This window comes from Patagioenas fasciata, chromosome 4, assembly GCF_037038585.1.
Source record: "Patagioenas fasciata isolate bPatFas1 chromosome 4, bPatFas1.hap1, whole genome shotgun sequence".
NCBI classification, from domain to species: domain Eukaryota; kingdom Metazoa; phylum Chordata; class Aves; order Columbiformes; family Columbidae; genus Patagioenas; species Patagioenas fasciata.
In genome coordinates, this window is record NC_092523.1 from 2,955,477 (window position 1) to 2,973,170 (window position 17,694).

A 17,694-nucleotide genomic window follows, 5' to 3' on the forward strand; every position below is an offset into this window, starting at 1 on the left:
ATTTGCTAAACCTCCAGAGCATCTCAGTGACAGCTCTTTGCATCCTACACGCACAATTATATGAAGGTAATATGTCCTCGCATCACTCAATACATGTGGTCTGATTACTTAGCAATTTGAGGAGAAGAAAACAAGAAAAATTTGGTGAGGTGAATAAAAGGAGAAATAAATTGGAATGGCAAAGGTTCAAGGGAAGACTTGGTTTTGAAGCCTTTGTTTTTGACTGCGTTTTAAGTTGCGTTCTTCTCCAGTCTTCCAGTTGTCGCTATGATCAGTGAGGTATCACCTACACCCACAACATGCTAATAATACGCAAATTAGCCAGATACTCTCTAATTTCACAGTATGCTGAGACAGCCAATTACTAAACCTCTTATTTTATGACATTTAGTAACAATTGACTTTGCTGCTCATTTTTCTCCTGGGTAGCTTGATCTTTGGACCATCAAGGGATTGATAACAAACCAATAAACATGTTAATATTGAAGTTGTGATGGCCATATTCACCTATGGTGGCATATTTACAATACCACCTCACGCTATACGGGATTATTCCCATGGAGATTGATGTGCTCAATGCAATTCCTGCAGAGATCATGCATGAAGAACCACCAAGATGGTGTTTCTGCTGTGACATTGATGATCAGCCAACATCCCAACATAGTCCTGGGGGTGCTCCTGGTCCAGCAGGACAAGGTAAATCATGATAAGGTGCCCTGCCATGAAAATTATAGAAAAAGTGGACTTGCTTTTCTCTTTACAGCCTGAGGGTATCTGCCCAAAGGAATGAGGGTACCCAAGAGCTTCAGAACATCTCCCATCCCTGTCATGTGTGCAATCAACGCAAGCTCTAATCCTCAGGATAGAACTGGTTAAGGTTGGGCAAGCCAACTATAACTTTCATTTCATGTAACAGGAACTAAACTGAATCAAAATGACCATAGAATCGCAGAATAGTTTGGGTTGAAGGGACCTTCCCAGCTCCCCCAGTGCCACCCCTGCCATGAGCAGGGACATCTTCACCAGCTCAGGTTGCTCAGAGCCCCGTCCAGCCTGGCCTGGGATGTCTCCAGGGATGGTTCAGCCACCGCCTCTCTGCCCAACCTGGGCCAGGCTCTCACCACCTTCATAGTATAAAATTTCTTCTTCAAAAATCAATGTAATTTTGTTTTACACCTAACAGTTCAATGCGTCAGGGAAGACAGCAAAATACAGCAAGAAAAATTGATCATTGTTGCTATCAAATCTTTAAAAAATTACTTTGTTCATGACTGTCAAAATACCTCATTTTAATTCTTGGAGAAAAGAAGTAAAGCTAGCTGGGCGCACACAATAAATTCCAGAGATATGACTTGAAATCACAGGGAGCGGAAGGGAAGGATCCCCCTAAGTCAGCAAAATCACTCATTAGCACCAAATCCATTCACTTGCATATTCCTTTGACAAACCAGGAGTGGACGGTCACGGAAACCCACATTTAAGGAATTCTGAGAGCAGAAGGCACAATGCACTATGAACACACACCGGTGGTTTTCTCCAGCATGAATTACCTGGATGTGTATGCACCTGTTTGTACATAATTTAATCTCTTCATCTTCTCAAATGCACCTGGACTCCAAATTCACAAATAAATGCTGCCCTCTTCTGGCTATTCAAAACACAGCCCTTCCAAATAAAACCTTAATTGTTTGGTTTTATTGTTCAATAGTGCTTATGGGGATATTTATGATCATAAAGCATCAATATAAAACAAAATGACATTACGAACAGCACAGCCAAACAAGTCAGCCAGCCCACAGTTATAAGAGTGAGCAACATGTAAGCTGAGCTTCAGCGGTGGCCGGCGCTTGTAATGCCGCATTTTGGAGAAATCATATTAAATCACACTCAAAATACCAGGACAGCTTTATAGCCGAAATGCTAGAACAATATGTTTTCTGTTTAAGGAATAATTTTTAACGCCCAAGGTTGTGTATAAACTGTTGACCAAACAATCGCTGCTGTATTTGCCCAGAAATCACTGCACCAGCTCATTTGCTTGGTAAACGTGTAGCAAGTTAATGAGCCTCTCCTGATTACACATTCTTCTGTAGCGTGCTCAGAAGAATGGTAGAATATCGCCAGCATGTAAAGGAGTCATTCCGAAGAGAAGTCTTGAACACCCAAGAATATTTCTTTAATTATTACTATTATTTCTGCAAGGCCTCACCGATGTCGTACGCCATGAAATCCGAAGAGAAGCACTTGGCGCCGTGGCTCATGGAGGTGTCGTTGTGCGTGTTCCCTCCAAACACCAGCATGGTTCCGCTCATTATCACCGCCGTGTGCAAATAGCGGAAAAATCGACTGTCTTTAAGAATTGTCCTTCAGAAATAAAAATACGTGTGTTAAGCAAACTGAGTAGTGCCTTGCAGAGACAAAACAATCCATAAATCCAAGTTGACGAAGGTTTTGGGGTATGGAGAGGAGGAGAGGGGATAGTATTTAACTACATTTTCTAAAGAAATATTTAACAGCTTCCTTTCCAGACTGTTCAGTTCCTCCTGTAATTTCATTCTCTCACCTTCACATCTGCTTACCAATTTATAGGAGAAATATATGTACAAAAGTATCTTTCCAAAGCTATAGATCTTAAAATAATCAATTCCTTCCCTAGGTATTATTAGGTTTTCATACTAATTGGATTTTTGAGCATAGTCAGAGCTCAACCTGGTGATAGGGACGCTCCAATCACAGAATCCCAGAATGGACTGGGTTGGAAAAGCCCTCAGAGCTCATCCAGTCCAAGCCTTGGTCCACCTCCAGTCCATTGACCAGATCACGGCACTAAGTGCCATGGCCAATCTCAGTTTACAAACCTCCAGGGCCGGTGAGTCCAGCACCTCCCTGGGCAGCCATTCCAATGCTGACCACTCTCTCTGCACAGAATTGCTTTCTCATCTCCAGCCTCAATTGCCCCTGGCAGAGTTGAAGCCCATGCCCCCTTGTCCTATTGCTGACTGCCTGGGAGAAGAGCCCAATCCCCCCTGGCTAGAACTGCCCTTCAGGTCGTTCTAGAGAGTGCTGAGCTCACCTTTAAGCCTCCTCTTCTCCAGGCTGAACAAGCCCAGCTCCCTCAGCCTCTCCCCATAGGGCTTGTGCTCAAGTCCCTTCCCCAGTCTTGTTGCTCTTCTCTGGACCCGCTCCAGCACTTCAATCTCTTTCCTGAGCTGAGGGGCCCAGAACTGAACACAATACTCCAGGTGTGGCCTCCCCAGTGCAGAGTACAGGGGAAGGATCACTGCCCTTGTCCTGCTGACCACGCTGGTTTGGATACAGGACAGGACACCATTGGCCTTCTTGGCCACCTGGGCACACTGTTGGCTCCTGTTGAGCTTCCTGTCCATTAGCACCCCCAGGTCCCTTTCTGTCTGAAAAATGTTTATAGTAATATTTTATAGTAACAATATTTTATAGTAACTCTGATTTTATGGGAACCTAAAGAACTCTTCCAAACGAGGCATTGTCTCTCAAACTAATAAACTTCTTTTAAGGAAATACATGCAGCTGCCAATAATGGAGCTCTGCAGCTTAACACCTGCAAAACTCAGCATTTCCCCCATGATTAAATCACAGGAAGCATCAAACTCATCACTGACCTCACCTTTAATCAGAACTGAACACAAAGGGTCAAGCCCTTTGCAGATTTTCCCTGTTTGGAGAGGGTGGGATGGCAGGAAAGCCCTAACGTGGCCACATCCGCGTCGCGTCGCTTTTGCAGGTTGTCACCCCAAATTTGCAGAAGAGCTGCACTAAAGCCCAGAATTTCCCATAGAAATATTCATCAAGGATTCAGACCAGGGAGGTGTTATTAAGGCATGAGCTACGATATCACAGCACGTGGTTTTTCTGAGCGTTATTCCATCCATACCCATCGAAACATCAGTGGGAACGTGGAGAAGGACGCTTGCCAAAATAAAGATTGTAGGATTGCTTTTTTGCCCTTCCATGAAATCACAAAAGGGATAAAAGGCCTCAGCTAGCAAAAAATTAAAAAAGGAGGTAATGACACCCAAATAAGATGAGCAGACCTGAGGCTGCTCGCCCGCTCCAACAGCTCCCTTGAGAGTGACATAATAAATGCAATTAAAGGAAGTTGGTGCTGCAGCAGTTTGGAAGAATGTTGTCACATTTGTGACACTTTCTGCCTGTTCAGGTAGATTTGCCGGCTCCACAGCGAAGCGGAGGAACAAATGAAGCAAGAAGGGAAGCGTGGTTAATACCGGGTGTATTATACAACGGAGCAGGAAGGAAGGTTTGGGGAATTAGTCATTGGTTACTTCACTCGTCGGTATAGACTCACAACCTGTTGTTGCAGAAATACTAACTCTTTTAAACTCGCAAAAAAAGGCAAGATGAGTCAAATTTACATGTGCTCATTCAAAAGATCAGTCTGCTTTTTGTCTGCTTGAAAAAAGATCTTTAAGAAAAACACAAAATTAAGGATGATGTATTTCGCTTGGGAGCTCCAAGTCGTGCTGCAGCTTTTTAATAAAACTCAACCTCTGGGCAGAAACAAATCACAGAAGATTTCAGCTTAAGAAATGAGCGTTTGCAGCAGTTACAGAGCCAGAAGAAAATGGGGTTATAGTAGAAATGCTTTCGCGGTCTTAACTGCAGAATGAATTATCGCTCACTTGACTGCAGTGACTGCACTCATGTGCAAGGCCTGTACTGCTGGCAAGAAAATCCCGTTGAATACTTCTCTTTTCAACTTTAATAACAACAAGAAATTAAAATGGATTTCTTGGTTTGTTCACAGCCTTGGTTACATGTCATTGTATGATTCTCTATTCGTAAAGGGACGTAAAAATAACAGATACAAGAGGACAGGGTGCATCCTGAACGCAGGTAACTTCGTACTAGTGTACCCTTAAAAACACCCTATCCTTTTGTCCACTAACATGAAAATAATGGGGTGATATATAGGAGGAAGAATTACTTACCACATACGGGAATCAACCTCATATTTGTACAAGTCATCCGCCAGCCTGTATTTGTTGGCACTGAACGCTTTGTAACCGCCGTGGATATAAATTGATCTTGTATTTGGGTCGTAAACGCTACTGTGACCGTACCCTCCCTGCACCAAAGCTCCGCTGGTCTGTAAAATGCTCCACGTCTTTGTGTCTGAGAAATGACATAACATGAGCGACAAAACATGGTTAATTTATCTTCAATAATAACTTATCGACAAATCTGGTGGGGAAACAAACTGGGTTTCCCTTGACTGGGATCTAGACACTGTCTCTATCACTTCATCTCCAAATATATTCCCTTTCAAGGAGTTTGTTGTCAAGAAGTATTGTCGAGTGTTTTTAAGTAGAGCAGAAACATCTCTTCTCCAGTTACATTATATTTTGCAGACAGGCTAAGTAAATGAGACATAAAAAGCACAGAAATAATATATACTGCATTTCAATGACAGGAAAATGCCAGCACCACGGTTTGATTTGGAATGGCACCCAAGAGCGCTTTTATTTTATATATAAATAAAGCCAGACAGCACTGAAGCCAAATTAAGTATGACTGTGAAGAACACTGCAGTTAAAAACTAATACGTGATTAACGGCCCTGTATCTCGCTCACTAAAATAACATTGGTTTGAAGCGCTCTAGACACAATATAATGGCAACTGCAATAAAAACACCAAATTATACACCAAATCTGCGGAGCAAGCGCAGAATGAAACCCTACACAGGTTTCCTAACCGCAGGGCAGATCAGGAACACAAAAGGCAAAGGAATTTAGCAGCCTGCAAGACCAGACGTGGGAAAAATACAACAGTAGAGAAACAAATCACTGCCCCACACGTCCTGGTTTTCTGTAGTTTTCTGCAGTAGATCCTCTGGATCAGGATGAGTGAAGGACAACGGGTGAAAGCGCAGGTAGGGTCGCTATTTCTGACAATAACTGACGTTGTGAACTTCATGGGATTAACTCTGTTCTCTGCCTGGTGAGCGGAGCAAAGGGATGTGACCCCAGAGGGGCATTTCAGAGCTGCTAAGTTACAAGTGGGGTTCACCTGGAGAGCCTCCTACACTTCATTGACGATACTGGAAATCTCTCGTTCCTAAATCAGAGTTCAGACTATTCCCAGAAACATGGGGACCAGATCATAATAGAGATATGGGAGTCCAGAAATTCACTGTCTGTTCCCCCAATCACTCACTATTGGGCACGAGCTTAAGTGGATACTTGTTTTGAATTGTTAGAGCCATTCTTGCATTCGCAAGATATAAAAACTAATTACAGAAGTGTTTGCTTTGTCAGAGGGAGAGAGGAAAATTAATTTTAATTGTCCCACAGTTATCGTGCTTTGTCTCGCAATTACAGCTTCTTTGTCTTTGGGACCTAACAAGCTGTACAAAGCTGGAGGCACATGGCTCCCTGCTCACTGTACAAATACCAGAAGTCGGATTGAAATGCTTGTAAACACAAATAGAAGGACGTAACCCTCTCTGTTTTTCTATCTGAATGGGGATCATTTAAATCATTTTCAAACAGAAAGTGAAATCGAAGTGAACGGCAGGTAGGGCCCCACTCACTCAGGTTGTATTCCTGGACGTTGCTGATGTACCCGTACAGAGGGCAGTGCCCGAAGATGACGAGCATGACGGTGCTGTTGTCCTTGAGGGTGACGATGTGCGCCGAGTGGCCGACAACAGCGTACTGCTCCTTGGCTTTCGGCGCCGCTTGAGACCAGGTCTGGTTGGAAATGTGGAACACCCAGAGCTGGCTGCTCACGTTCCCCGTCGCATCGATTTTTCCACCATACATGTAGATGTCATCCTGAAAGAAGTGAGGTTTAAAATGAGGTCAATGAGTTGGGTATTTAGGAAACAGCTAATATGGACCTGGGGGTGTTGGTTGACAACAGCTGAATATGAGTTGGTGTGGCCAAGAGGCCAGAAGGATGCTGGTTGTACCAGCACTGGTGTGGCCAGCAGGCCCAGGGCAGTGACCGTCCCTGTGCTGGGAGCCGGGGAGGCCAAACCTCGAACCCTGGGGTCAGTTTTGGGCCCCTCACACCAAGAAAGGCCTCGAGGTGCTAGAGCGAGTGGAGAGAAGGGAACGGAGCTGGTGAGGGGCTGGAGCACAAGTGTGATGGGAGCGGCTGAGGGACCTGGGGGGTTCAGCTGGAGAACAGGAGCTGAGGGGAGACCTTCTGATCTCTGAACTGCCTGAAAGGAGCTTGGAGCCAGGGGGGTCGGGCTCTGCTCCCCAGGAACAAGCGCCAGGAGCAGAGGAAACGGCCTCAAGTTGCACCAGGGGAGGTTGAGGTTGGATCTGGGAACAATTTCTTCCCCAAAGGGCTGTGGGGCATTGGAACAGGCTGCCCAGGGCAGTGCTGGAGTCACCATCCCTGGAGGGTTGGACAGATGGACATGAGGTTCTCAGGGACATGGGGCAGTGGTGGACTTGACCGTGGTGAGTTAACAGTTGGACTCGATGATCTTAAAGGTCTTTTCCAACCAAAATGATTCTATGATTCTAAATACTGAAGTTATTACATTCTGTCTTCTCTCAGTCTAAGTTTTTCTCCTCTCTCAAGGAGAAACTCATCTCCTTCACCACTCACATTGGATACAAAAGCAATCACGACTGCCAAGGTTTGTACCCAAGCAGGCAACGTCAAAATACCTTCAACACACAATTCACCCTATATCAGGGTACGGAGGAAAGGGGTACATGGGGCAGGACTGACCTTCAGATGACAGACATCAAAATTTAGGGGCTGGCATGCTTGCTGAGTGTCTAAGCATTCAAGATAAGATATAGTGGAGCACGGAGAATTCAGCTGATGAAAGGCAGGGAAGGTGGGTCTGCTTTTGGGTGAGCTGACTTGCTCTCCAGATTTCACTGCCTGTACTGACTAGGTCTGTTTTCACTAGAAATGGAGCTTGGAGGCTCCCAGAGGAACCCAAAATGAGGTCTGGTGATTTAATATTTCTTATGAGGAGAGACAGAGAGCTGGGGCTGTTCAGCCTGGAGAAGAGAAGCTGAGAGAGATCTTATCAATGCTGGTGAATACCTCCAGGGTGGGTGTCAAGAGGATGGACCAGACTCTGTTCAGTGGTGCCCAATGACAGGATGAGGGGCAACGGGCACAGACTGAAACACAGGAGGTTCCATCTGAATATGAAGAGAAACTGCTTCACTTTGAGATGCCAGAGCCTGGCCCAGGCTGCCCAGGGAGGTTGTGGAGTCTCCTTCTCTGAGACATTCAAACCCGCCTGGACACGACCCTGTGTGATCTGCTCTGGTGACCCTGTGTTAGCAGCTGGGTTGGGCTGGATGATCTCCAGAGGTCCCTTCAACCCCGTCCAGGCTGGGATTCTGTAATACGCAAGCGGAATCCCTCCCATAGCACGCAAATATAAACAGCAGAAGATAGCTGGGAATAAAGGCAGTTTTGATAGAAACACCTGTGTCTATACGCTAAAAGCTTTGTCTTCCAGATTAATGCGCTGACAGAAAACAAGGACCCTTTGGAAAGAAGGGAGCCAGAATAGTTAGACAGGGTTTTATTAATCATCCTGTAAGACTAAGTTCCAAAACTCTATCCAGTTTCCTTTGTGGAGGTGTTTAAAAGACACGTAGAAGAGGTTCTTAGGAATATGGTTTAGTGACAGTATTAGGTTAGCGGTTGGGCTCGATGATCTTGAGGGTCTTTTCCAACCAAAACAATTCTGTGATTCTCTGGGTATCTCAGAATCAGCCACGAATCCACCGAAGTGTGCAGTGGGGCCCTGTTTCCCTACTGACAAGGCAGCAACCTTGGAAAGGGAAATTCTCTACTACAGCTGGTGCTTCTTGAGAAATTCCTGAGAATCAGTGCCCGCCACTGACAGTGAACTCACTCATTTATTTGCAGAATATGCATCGAGCCCTCGCAGGTAGGAATTTCCATCCTTCTGAGGTTCTTCAAGTGTTCTGTTTGTGAACGGCGCTGTGTGAGTCTTTCAAGTGGTCATAATTACGCTTGATATAAGCTTGCACTGTGACGAGCTAATTAAAATTCCAAACCCAAAAGGTCAGTAAAGGATTAGCTCATTTCCTTCTCAGCGACTTGGCCGTCCTGCTCTGACATGGCCTGCGCCCACAGCAAGGCATGCGGGTGAGAAACGGGGTGAGAAAGTTATATCCACTTGTTTCAGATACTGGAAGAACAGATTGATGAATATACTGCAGAAGAAGAGCAGGCTCCAAAAATCCCTAAATTCACCAGCTCTGCTTCGGTGCTTTGGACAAGGGAGCTCATAAAAATATTTATGTGGTCTACAAAAGGTAACTGGGGAATCAGATGACGTCCAGCAAACTGTAGCCACTGCGTATGTCTTGCAAGCATGGACTTGATGAAGGAAATAATGGACTCACCAACCTCAGCCTTAAAATCTCTGAGAAAAGGGCAACGAAGGAACACACAAACCAAGGCACTACAGATTTCTGAGGATACCAGAATCACAGAATCCCAGAATGTCAGAGGTTGAAGGGCCCTGGAAAGCTCATCCAGTGCAATCCCCCCATGGAGCAGGAACACCCAGCTGAGGTTCCACAGGAAGGTGTCCAGGCGGGTTTGAATGTCTGCAGAGAAGGAGACTCCACAACCTCCCTGGGCAGCCTGGGCCAGGCTCTGACACCCTCACCAGGAACAAGTTTCTTCTCAAATCCAAGTGGAACCTCTTGTGTTCCAGTTTGAACCCATTGCCGCTTGTTCTATCGCTGGTTGTCACCGAGAAGAGCCTGGCTCCATCCTCCTGACACTCCCCCTTTCCATATTGATCCCATGAATGAGTCCCCCCTCAGTCTCCTCTTCTCCAGCTCCAGAGCCCCAGCTCCCTCAGCCTTTCCTCACACGGGAGATGCTCCACTCCCTTCAGCATCTTTGTTGCCCTACGCTGGACTACCAGTCCAAGGATTCCCTGGAGTACCAGTACACAGACTGGGCTGACCATGGAGAAGCCTTTGAATGAGAAACGCTCCTCCTAAAGCAAAACCCATCTGCGGAAAGTGGTGGGTGTAGGGGCAGGAAAGAGGAAAACCAGCTGGGAAATGAGTGTGCAGCACAGAACTCACCTTATGCAACGCCAACGAGTGACCGTATCGCATCTCTACTGAGTTCACGGTGTTCTGCAGTGGAAGCCACTCTTCAGAAATAAGATCATACCTGCGTCAGAAAAAATGAATTAATTGTCAGAGAAATCGATAATAAAGTTGAGAAAATTATTGCTCGTACTTTCCAGGATTTGTGGGAAATTATTTAACAGAAGTCCTACCAAGATTTTGCCATTAAAGCACTTATGGATTAAAAAATCCAGTCAAGCCTGCTCTGTTACTTAACGTTCAAATATTGATTTGCTTTACCCTGAGTTTCCTTCCTCATGCAAAACCAAGAGCTAATGTGTTATGTATTACACTATGACACCTTGATCCACCCAAAAGAGCAGAAAAAGTTTACACCAAGCTCCTCTAAGTTCCAACTACTTGATTAGAAAAAAACCCCAACAACCTGCCAGTGTTTAAAAGGCACTTTTTAATTAAGTCTTTGTCATCCCATGGTATTTCTTCTGTGAACCTGAAAGGAGATAAACCCTCTGCCCTGAAAATGCCCTGTGGCTTTTTAGATAAAGGAATGAAGTACACTGGCCAGGCTCACAGCCTTATCAGATAAAATCAGCTCTGAGAAAGCTGTGCTGTGGGTGGATAAATCAGGCGTGACTTAGAAAGAGTAAACTGTGCATGTAATCAGCAAATATTCTACAATTAAACGTGCATTTTCAGCTGGTTTTTAAGTTCCCCTGTATCTTATTAGCTCTGGAGGTGAGTGCAGAACACAGAGCTCTCACTTAGGTCCAGGAAAGCCAGTTATGCAAGAAACCCTAGGAGAAATACCCAGCTTCTGCCTAGATCTGCCTAAACACTACCAAGCTCAAGAGGAAGCCTCAAATGCTTTTTGATGGGGGATTTGCATGAGGTACACAATTATTATCCGGTATCTTAATTCCTGTTAAATCTCCTCAACTAATCGCATAAATGTCATCATCTGAAATGCCACTCCCTGCTTGGTGTCCCATCCACCACGCATAAACACCCACAGTAATCACTATGTATTCATTAACGAGCCACGCACTCTGAAGTCACACAGATATAAGGAAGGGGTAATAACACAGCAGCAAAACTGCCCTCTCTGAATAAAGGGCCAGATATCATTTAGAAGCGAGCCTGGAAATACACAGGGAATAGTTAAATACTGTCAGAAGCGATAAACCCAAAATACACTGAACATCAGGAACATCACGCTTCCACTTTTCCAAAATTAGCAGCGTTTTCCCACATCTCAAGTTTCTCTTAGTGCTGTTTTCCAATGGAGATGGAGTGTAAGTCAGAGCACGTCGGGCGGCACTATCTAAAAATACTTCTCTAATCTAAGTTCCTCTCCTTAGACCTTATCATCTAGGTTCATACTCACGCTAAAACCTTTTGAGAGTCAGAATGATTGAAGACATAGCCTCCAACGATCCACATTTTGTTGTCATGGATTACGGTTTTGTGAGACGCTCTAGGAAGTTTTGGAAGAGAATATTCCTCCCGGGTCCAAAACGACTGGTTTGCAGGAACGGGAATTGAACAGCCAGGACCTGGGAAAATAAGGTTTTATAAAATGATGTTGATTGTATTTCAGGGGCACGGTGCAGATCCCTTCCCATCCCACACTACGAGGATGTTTTCTATCCACCACGTGCCCACAGAAGCCCTGACTCAACCTGTGAAAGCTTCAGATCTGCTCAGCAAAACCCCAAGGGTTTTGCTTTCCTGTTTGCATTGCTCCCCTTCTCAGCAACACCTTTTTGTGTATTGTTCCCTTTGTTCCTGTATTTCTGCTGCTCTCCCTTCTCTCCATGAGCAATCCGCACGGACACGGTTACTACAGAGAGCACAGAACCTGCTGAAGAGGCTCGAGCCTTGGAAAGGGAACAGGTTTATCAAAACAGCCTTTAGGCGAGTCCTAAAAGTGAATCACTGTGTAACAGAGATAAGGTCTTAGTCAGAAGAGACAGTGTCTTCTCATTCTTAAGAGTTTCTATCAGCAATAATCTCCAGTTCAGGAAAAGAGATTGGAATGTCATTTATCACCCTGAAACTTCTGGTTTTTGAGGCAGAGTGTCTGTTTCCAAATGCAAAAAAACTTCAGAATAGGAAAGTAACTTGCATCTTATTCTGCTATAATTTCTTTTGGGTTTGTTTTCTTTTTGGTGAGTTGTTTTGGTATAGAAAGAAATCAAAGACAGAGGAAAAACACAAAGAGCAAAGAAGCTTCTCTATCAGTGCACAACCAGACTCCAGAACAGCATCGGGATGCACTGAACAAGGGGACGTGGTCTTCCAGCCCTGAATTACATTACACGTGGCTGGTTTTCTATCGCAGAGGCAGATGTGCCAACCTCAGAACTGGGTGCGTTCTCCTCAGGATGCCCATTTTGCTCACCTGGATTCTCTCCTAACACTCTGGTTTTACAGCACAGCTGAGTGGTGGCAGCAGGTGCTGTCAGTGCTGCAGCTGCTTGTATTTCATATAAGGCTAATTCTTCCAGGTCAGTGTGCCTTTGCAAAGAAAATATGGATGTTTGGGCCAAACTGTTGCTAAGACTGACATGGAGAGGAGGTTGTAGCATGGGGGGTCGGGCTCTGCTCCCCAGGAACAAGCACCAAGAGCAGAGGAAACGGCCTCAAGTTGCACCAGGGGAGGTTGAGGTTGGATGTGGGGAACAATTTCTTCCCCAAAGGGCTGTGGGGCATTGGAACAGGCTGCCCAGGGCAGTGCTGGAGTCACCATCCCTGGAGGGTTGGACAGACGGACATGAGGCTCTCAGGGACATGGGGCAGTGCCAGGGGTGGGGAAACAGCTGGACTCGATCATCTTGAGGGTCTTTTCCAATCAAAATGATTCTATGGCTGACAAGCATACCTGGACATGAGAGCATTTAGTGTGTTCAAACAGACTGACTCCAGCCACCAGGCTCAAATTTGCTCTAGGAGCACAGGAACAAGTTTCAACCTGATGCCAGCACACCGCAGGTCGGTATTGCTCTGTCTGGTAGCACAGCTGCTTTTAAAAGCACTTCTTACAAATGAAGTACGATCGCTTGATATAAAAAGGTCAATCCCATGTTTCCAGTCAAAACGCTAACATTTCTCAAGCAGAACGTTCTCAAATACTCCCAATTAAACTGCAAGCGCCACAGCAAATGCACCCGAGAGCTTCTCTATATTAAGCAAGAGACTCACCTTGCCAGCCAGCAGAGCACACACAGGCCTTGGTATCATTAAAGTTGCAGAACCCTCTCTCGGGTGCCCCGCAATCCTCTACGCAGTAGGGGATATCACAAGCTTCTCCCTTCCAATACTTGGCACATTCACATTCCAGAGCGTTGCTGCTGTTGTTGAGCCTGCACTCTCCCCGGCCGGAGCAATTATTGGGACACATATTGAAACTGCGAACATGGGGGGGAAAAAAGGTTTGTCAGTAATGAAGCAAATTCCCAAGCCGTGCTGCTAATTAACAAAGAGCGATGCTGATCAAAAGTTAATCTGGTTGTTTGTTAACGAGCAAAGCAACATCTACAACCTGATGTGATGGACCTGGAGAGATTTGTCCCTTGTTTAGCACCTACGGAGCTGCCTCACTTAACGAGTTCAACTTAGAACTCCCCCCAAAAAGTCATCAATATGATTTTTAGCCATTTGTAATGCAAACAAATTGCCTTAAAACACCCACTGTAAGCAAAGAATTTAATCAGTGTTCAAGGCTTTTGTGGTGTCTGTGCAATTTAAACTACTCCCAATTAAGTGCTTTTCTGGGATCTGCTCACCAAGTGAACACGTTTGAGATGAACCCCAAGCCAAAGATGGGCCTGTTTCGAATCATTTCTGATTTTATATCTGTAATGCAGCTGAGGCAAAACCAGATACATCTGTGGTGAAGATCCCAATACAGACACTCTATTTGGGGTTGGACTGGATGAATTTGAAGGTCCCTTCCAACCCAAACTATTCTGTGATTCTATTAATTTCCAAATTCCCGTTTTGGCTTCTGTATCAACTGGTAGAACCCACACATGGATTACGATCCCATATTCTCACAGGTGGATTCATTGGCACCGAGACCATAATTTCATAAGTGTCTCACAGAATCACAAAATGTCAGGGATTGGAAGGGACCTGGAAAGCTCATCCACTCACCCTTCAGATATCTGTAAACATGAATGAGTCCCCCCTCAGTGTCCTCTTCTCCAGCTCCAGAGCCCCGGCTCCCTCAGCCTTTCCTCCCACGGGAGATGCTCCACTCCCTTCAGCATCTTGGTGGCTGCGCTGGACTCTCTGCAGCAGTTCCCTGTCCTTCTGGAACTGAGGGGCCACAACTGGACACAATATTCCAGCTGTGGTCTCCCCAGGGCAGAGCAGAGGGGCAGGAGAACCTCTCTGACCTACTGACCACCCCCTTCTAACCCACCCCAGGTACCATTGGCCTTCCTGGCCACAAGGGCCCAGTGCTGGCTCATGGTCACCCTGCTGTCCCCAGGACCCCCAGGTCCCTTTCTCCTACTCTGTCAAGTAACTACATCCTGTAGTAATTATAAAGACTGTTAAACTGAGAAGAAATAAATATCCCCTTTTTTCTACTCTCCGCAAAACTGTAGGAGGAAACCTAACGATAGAAGAAACAAATCACAAAATAGTACCTGAATATTGTTTGAAATGAGAAAGTGAAGAGTTAAACAACTATGAAGATATCTTAAAGGAACTTAAAAAAGGCAAGTTATTATTTAAGAGAACGTCTCCTTTGTATTGTGATGGCGCAATACCGACAGCTGGCAGTAGATGGTGTCATGGTTTATGGTATCAGCTGCTGTTTCAAGTAACTTTGCAAAGGCTCCTCATTTTCTTCTCGAGCTTTCAAGGGTTGCTGAATGTTCCGTATTTTTCAACAAATCCATTGTGTATTTAAGTGCTTCATGAGGATGAAAGCATCAGGACCAATATAGTATGATGCTGAAGGGAGTGGAGCATCTCCTGTGTGAGGAAAGGCTGAGGGAGCTGGGGCTCTGGAGCTGCAGAAGAGGAGACTGAGGGGGGACTCATTCATGGGGATCAATATGGAAAGGGGCAGTGTCAGGAGGATGGAGCCAGGCTCTTCTCGGTGACAACCAGCGATAGAACAAGCGGCAATGGGTTCAAACTGGAACACAAGAGGTTCCACTTGGATTTGAGAAGAAACTTGTTCCTGGTGAGGGTGTCAGAGCCTGGCCCAGGCTGCCCAGGGAGGTTGTGGAGTCTCCTTCTCTGCAGACATTCAAACCCGCCTGGACACCTTCCTGTGGAACCTCAGCTGGGTGTTCCTGCTCCATGGGGGGATTGCACTGGATGAGCTTTCCAGGGCCCTTCCAACCCCTGACATTCTGGGATTCTGTGATATTCACAAACTAAGCACCTCACTGTAAGAAAAACTTGCAATTTTTCCAAAAAAGTTGGTTGTGCCCGAGGATTTTGCACCTCATTTTTCTGAAAGGTGAGAACTTTTGCAAGTCACACCCGAATTCAAATTTCCCACTGCAGCACAAACATAAATTGTATGTGTAGGAGCAAAAAAATCCATCTCTGCCGGTGTGTGCAGACCAAGATCATTTACTTCAAAACAAAACCTTTCTAAGAGCAGTCGATGAATTAGGGAGTAATACAGAATCATTTTTAAAAGGCTTACCAATGAGGGCTAAATATATGTTAGGAAGCAGAAAGTATATTTAAAATATGAACCAGAGAACATAATAAAAGCATTCCAGACTAAAAAGGAGCTGGATTTAGTGATTCAACTGAGACACGCGGGCTTGTGCAACAAGTGTGTTTGTGCAGAAATCTCTTTATAGAACGCACAAGGGCACCCACCAGCACAAAATGCATCACTTCTGGTTGACTGAAAGTGATCAAATAAGTCTAATAACGTCAAATAAATCCGTCTTTTCCAGCAAACATTTGCCCACACTTACAATTGACACCTGAAGTTAACGCCGGCACGTTACAGTTCTCACCCGTTGCAAGGGTATAATAAAGGTAAAGATGCAAATCGAAGTGTCTATTCATAATTACATGCCTCAATGGCAGCTGCTTATTTCAAGCTAAAACTGAGAAAAGAGGAAACCTCCTTTTGCTCAACCTGCAGCGTCACTTGGGAGCAGCGCTACTTACTTATATGTGATGTTGAAGCCTGTTAAATTATAGGCAGCGTCACTGAAGAAATGCAGAAGGGCATATCCAGAAGTGGCTACAACTTCTGGTACCGTTTCGTTGCTGTCTTTCTCGGGAACAATGAGACCACTGGAAAAGAACAACAAAACAACACGCAAAACAATGTTAGAAGTGAAATAAAAGGGAGAGAAACAATAGTAAGCGCATGGGTATTACAATAAATAATTGAAATTCAAGGTTTGCATCTACTGGAAGTATAATGAATTTGTGCCAAGGGTGTTTTGATAGCACAGGTTGGTTTATTTCAACAGAACTCCTTAAAATAGTCAGAAAACGTCTCAGTATTGTGAGTACACATCCAAAGCAACCCCGTTCTCAAAGGCTTAAGAACCCTCAAGTCCCGCTCAAAGATAAAACCACGTTCCTCAGGGATGACTTTACTAAACCCTCTTGTTTGGCTTAATTATCTGCAATACAGTGATTGTCACCAACCAAGGAGTGCGGATAAATTAGGATATTAAGGCTATCGAGAGCAGCATTTCCGCTGCCCTCAACATGCACGATGAGAAACGAACGCACATAGAAAACCCTGAAATAATCAACTTGGCTCTTCCGAAAGATAAATATCTTAAAAGTGTTTAACCGAAGTAAACCTGAAGCTGCCTGGAATTCCCGTTATTCTTATCAAAAACCTACTTCCCCTCCCATGTTATTTTGCCGTGATTTAAACAGGACCCATTCCCAAAACAAGCTGGCACGTGCTGTCAATGCTGCAGCTGGTTGTATTTCATATAAGACTGGTTTAAAACAGGAATTAATGTGTCCCAAAAGCATAAAACCTGCTGTCCCAAGCCAAACTGAAGGGCTACTGAGCTCAGTATCTCCCAACTAAAGCAAATACGGAACATTTTGGTGACGCATTATCTGGCTTCCAGACACCCTCATGTCAGATGCTTTGACCTGGAGAATGCACCCCAACCAGTATTTTGAAATAAACCATTCATCCAGGCTTCTAAATTCATTTCTCAACCATTTTACACCCGTTTCGCCTGGAAAATCTGCAGCAGGGAAGCCAACAATTTAACCCTGCAATGGTGGAGAAAGGACTTATGCTTGCTTTCTATTTGTTGCCTCATCCACCGCTGCCTCTTGGGCTTTACAAATGGCCTTTACTCACCACCTCCCTACCACCCACTCTTTATTATAAAGCTCCATCCAACTCATCCCATCCACATTTATTGTCTTTTCTGGCCTAAATTTGCTCACTATTCCCACCTTATTCATCGCTTCAGGCTTCTGGTCGGTTCTCTATAACTTTCCAGGTTCTGCGACATCCTCTGGTCTTTTAGTTTCCCAGGGAAGGGAGGACAGTGGGCAAGCCAATTTACTCTATAATACACATTTCTATAA

At 45.0% G+C, this 17,694-nt stretch overlaps 1 protein-coding gene across 1 annotated transcript in view; it reads right to left on the bottom strand.

Annotated features, from left to right (window-relative positions):
- Window positions 1-17,694, bottom strand: part of ATRN (attractin) — a 170,323-nt gene that overhangs the window by 99,110 nt on the left and 53,519 nt on the right. Inside the window, exons 4-10 of the mRNA XM_065836240.2 lie at window positions 16,285-16,413; window positions 13,330-13,535; window positions 11,513-11,681; window positions 10,120-10,210; window positions 6,588-6,831; window positions 4,986-5,169; window positions 2,210-2,364 (exon numbers count right to left, since the gene is read on the bottom strand). Of these exons, the coding sequence (XP_065692312.2) occupies window positions 2,210-2,364; window positions 4,986-5,169; window positions 6,588-6,831; window positions 10,120-10,210; window positions 11,513-11,681; window positions 13,330-13,535; window positions 16,285-16,413 (1,178 nt within the window). The remainder of the gene's footprint in view (window positions 1-2,209; window positions 2,365-4,985; window positions 5,170-6,587; window positions 6,832-10,119; window positions 10,211-11,512; window positions 11,682-13,329; window positions 13,536-16,284; window positions 16,414-17,694) is intronic.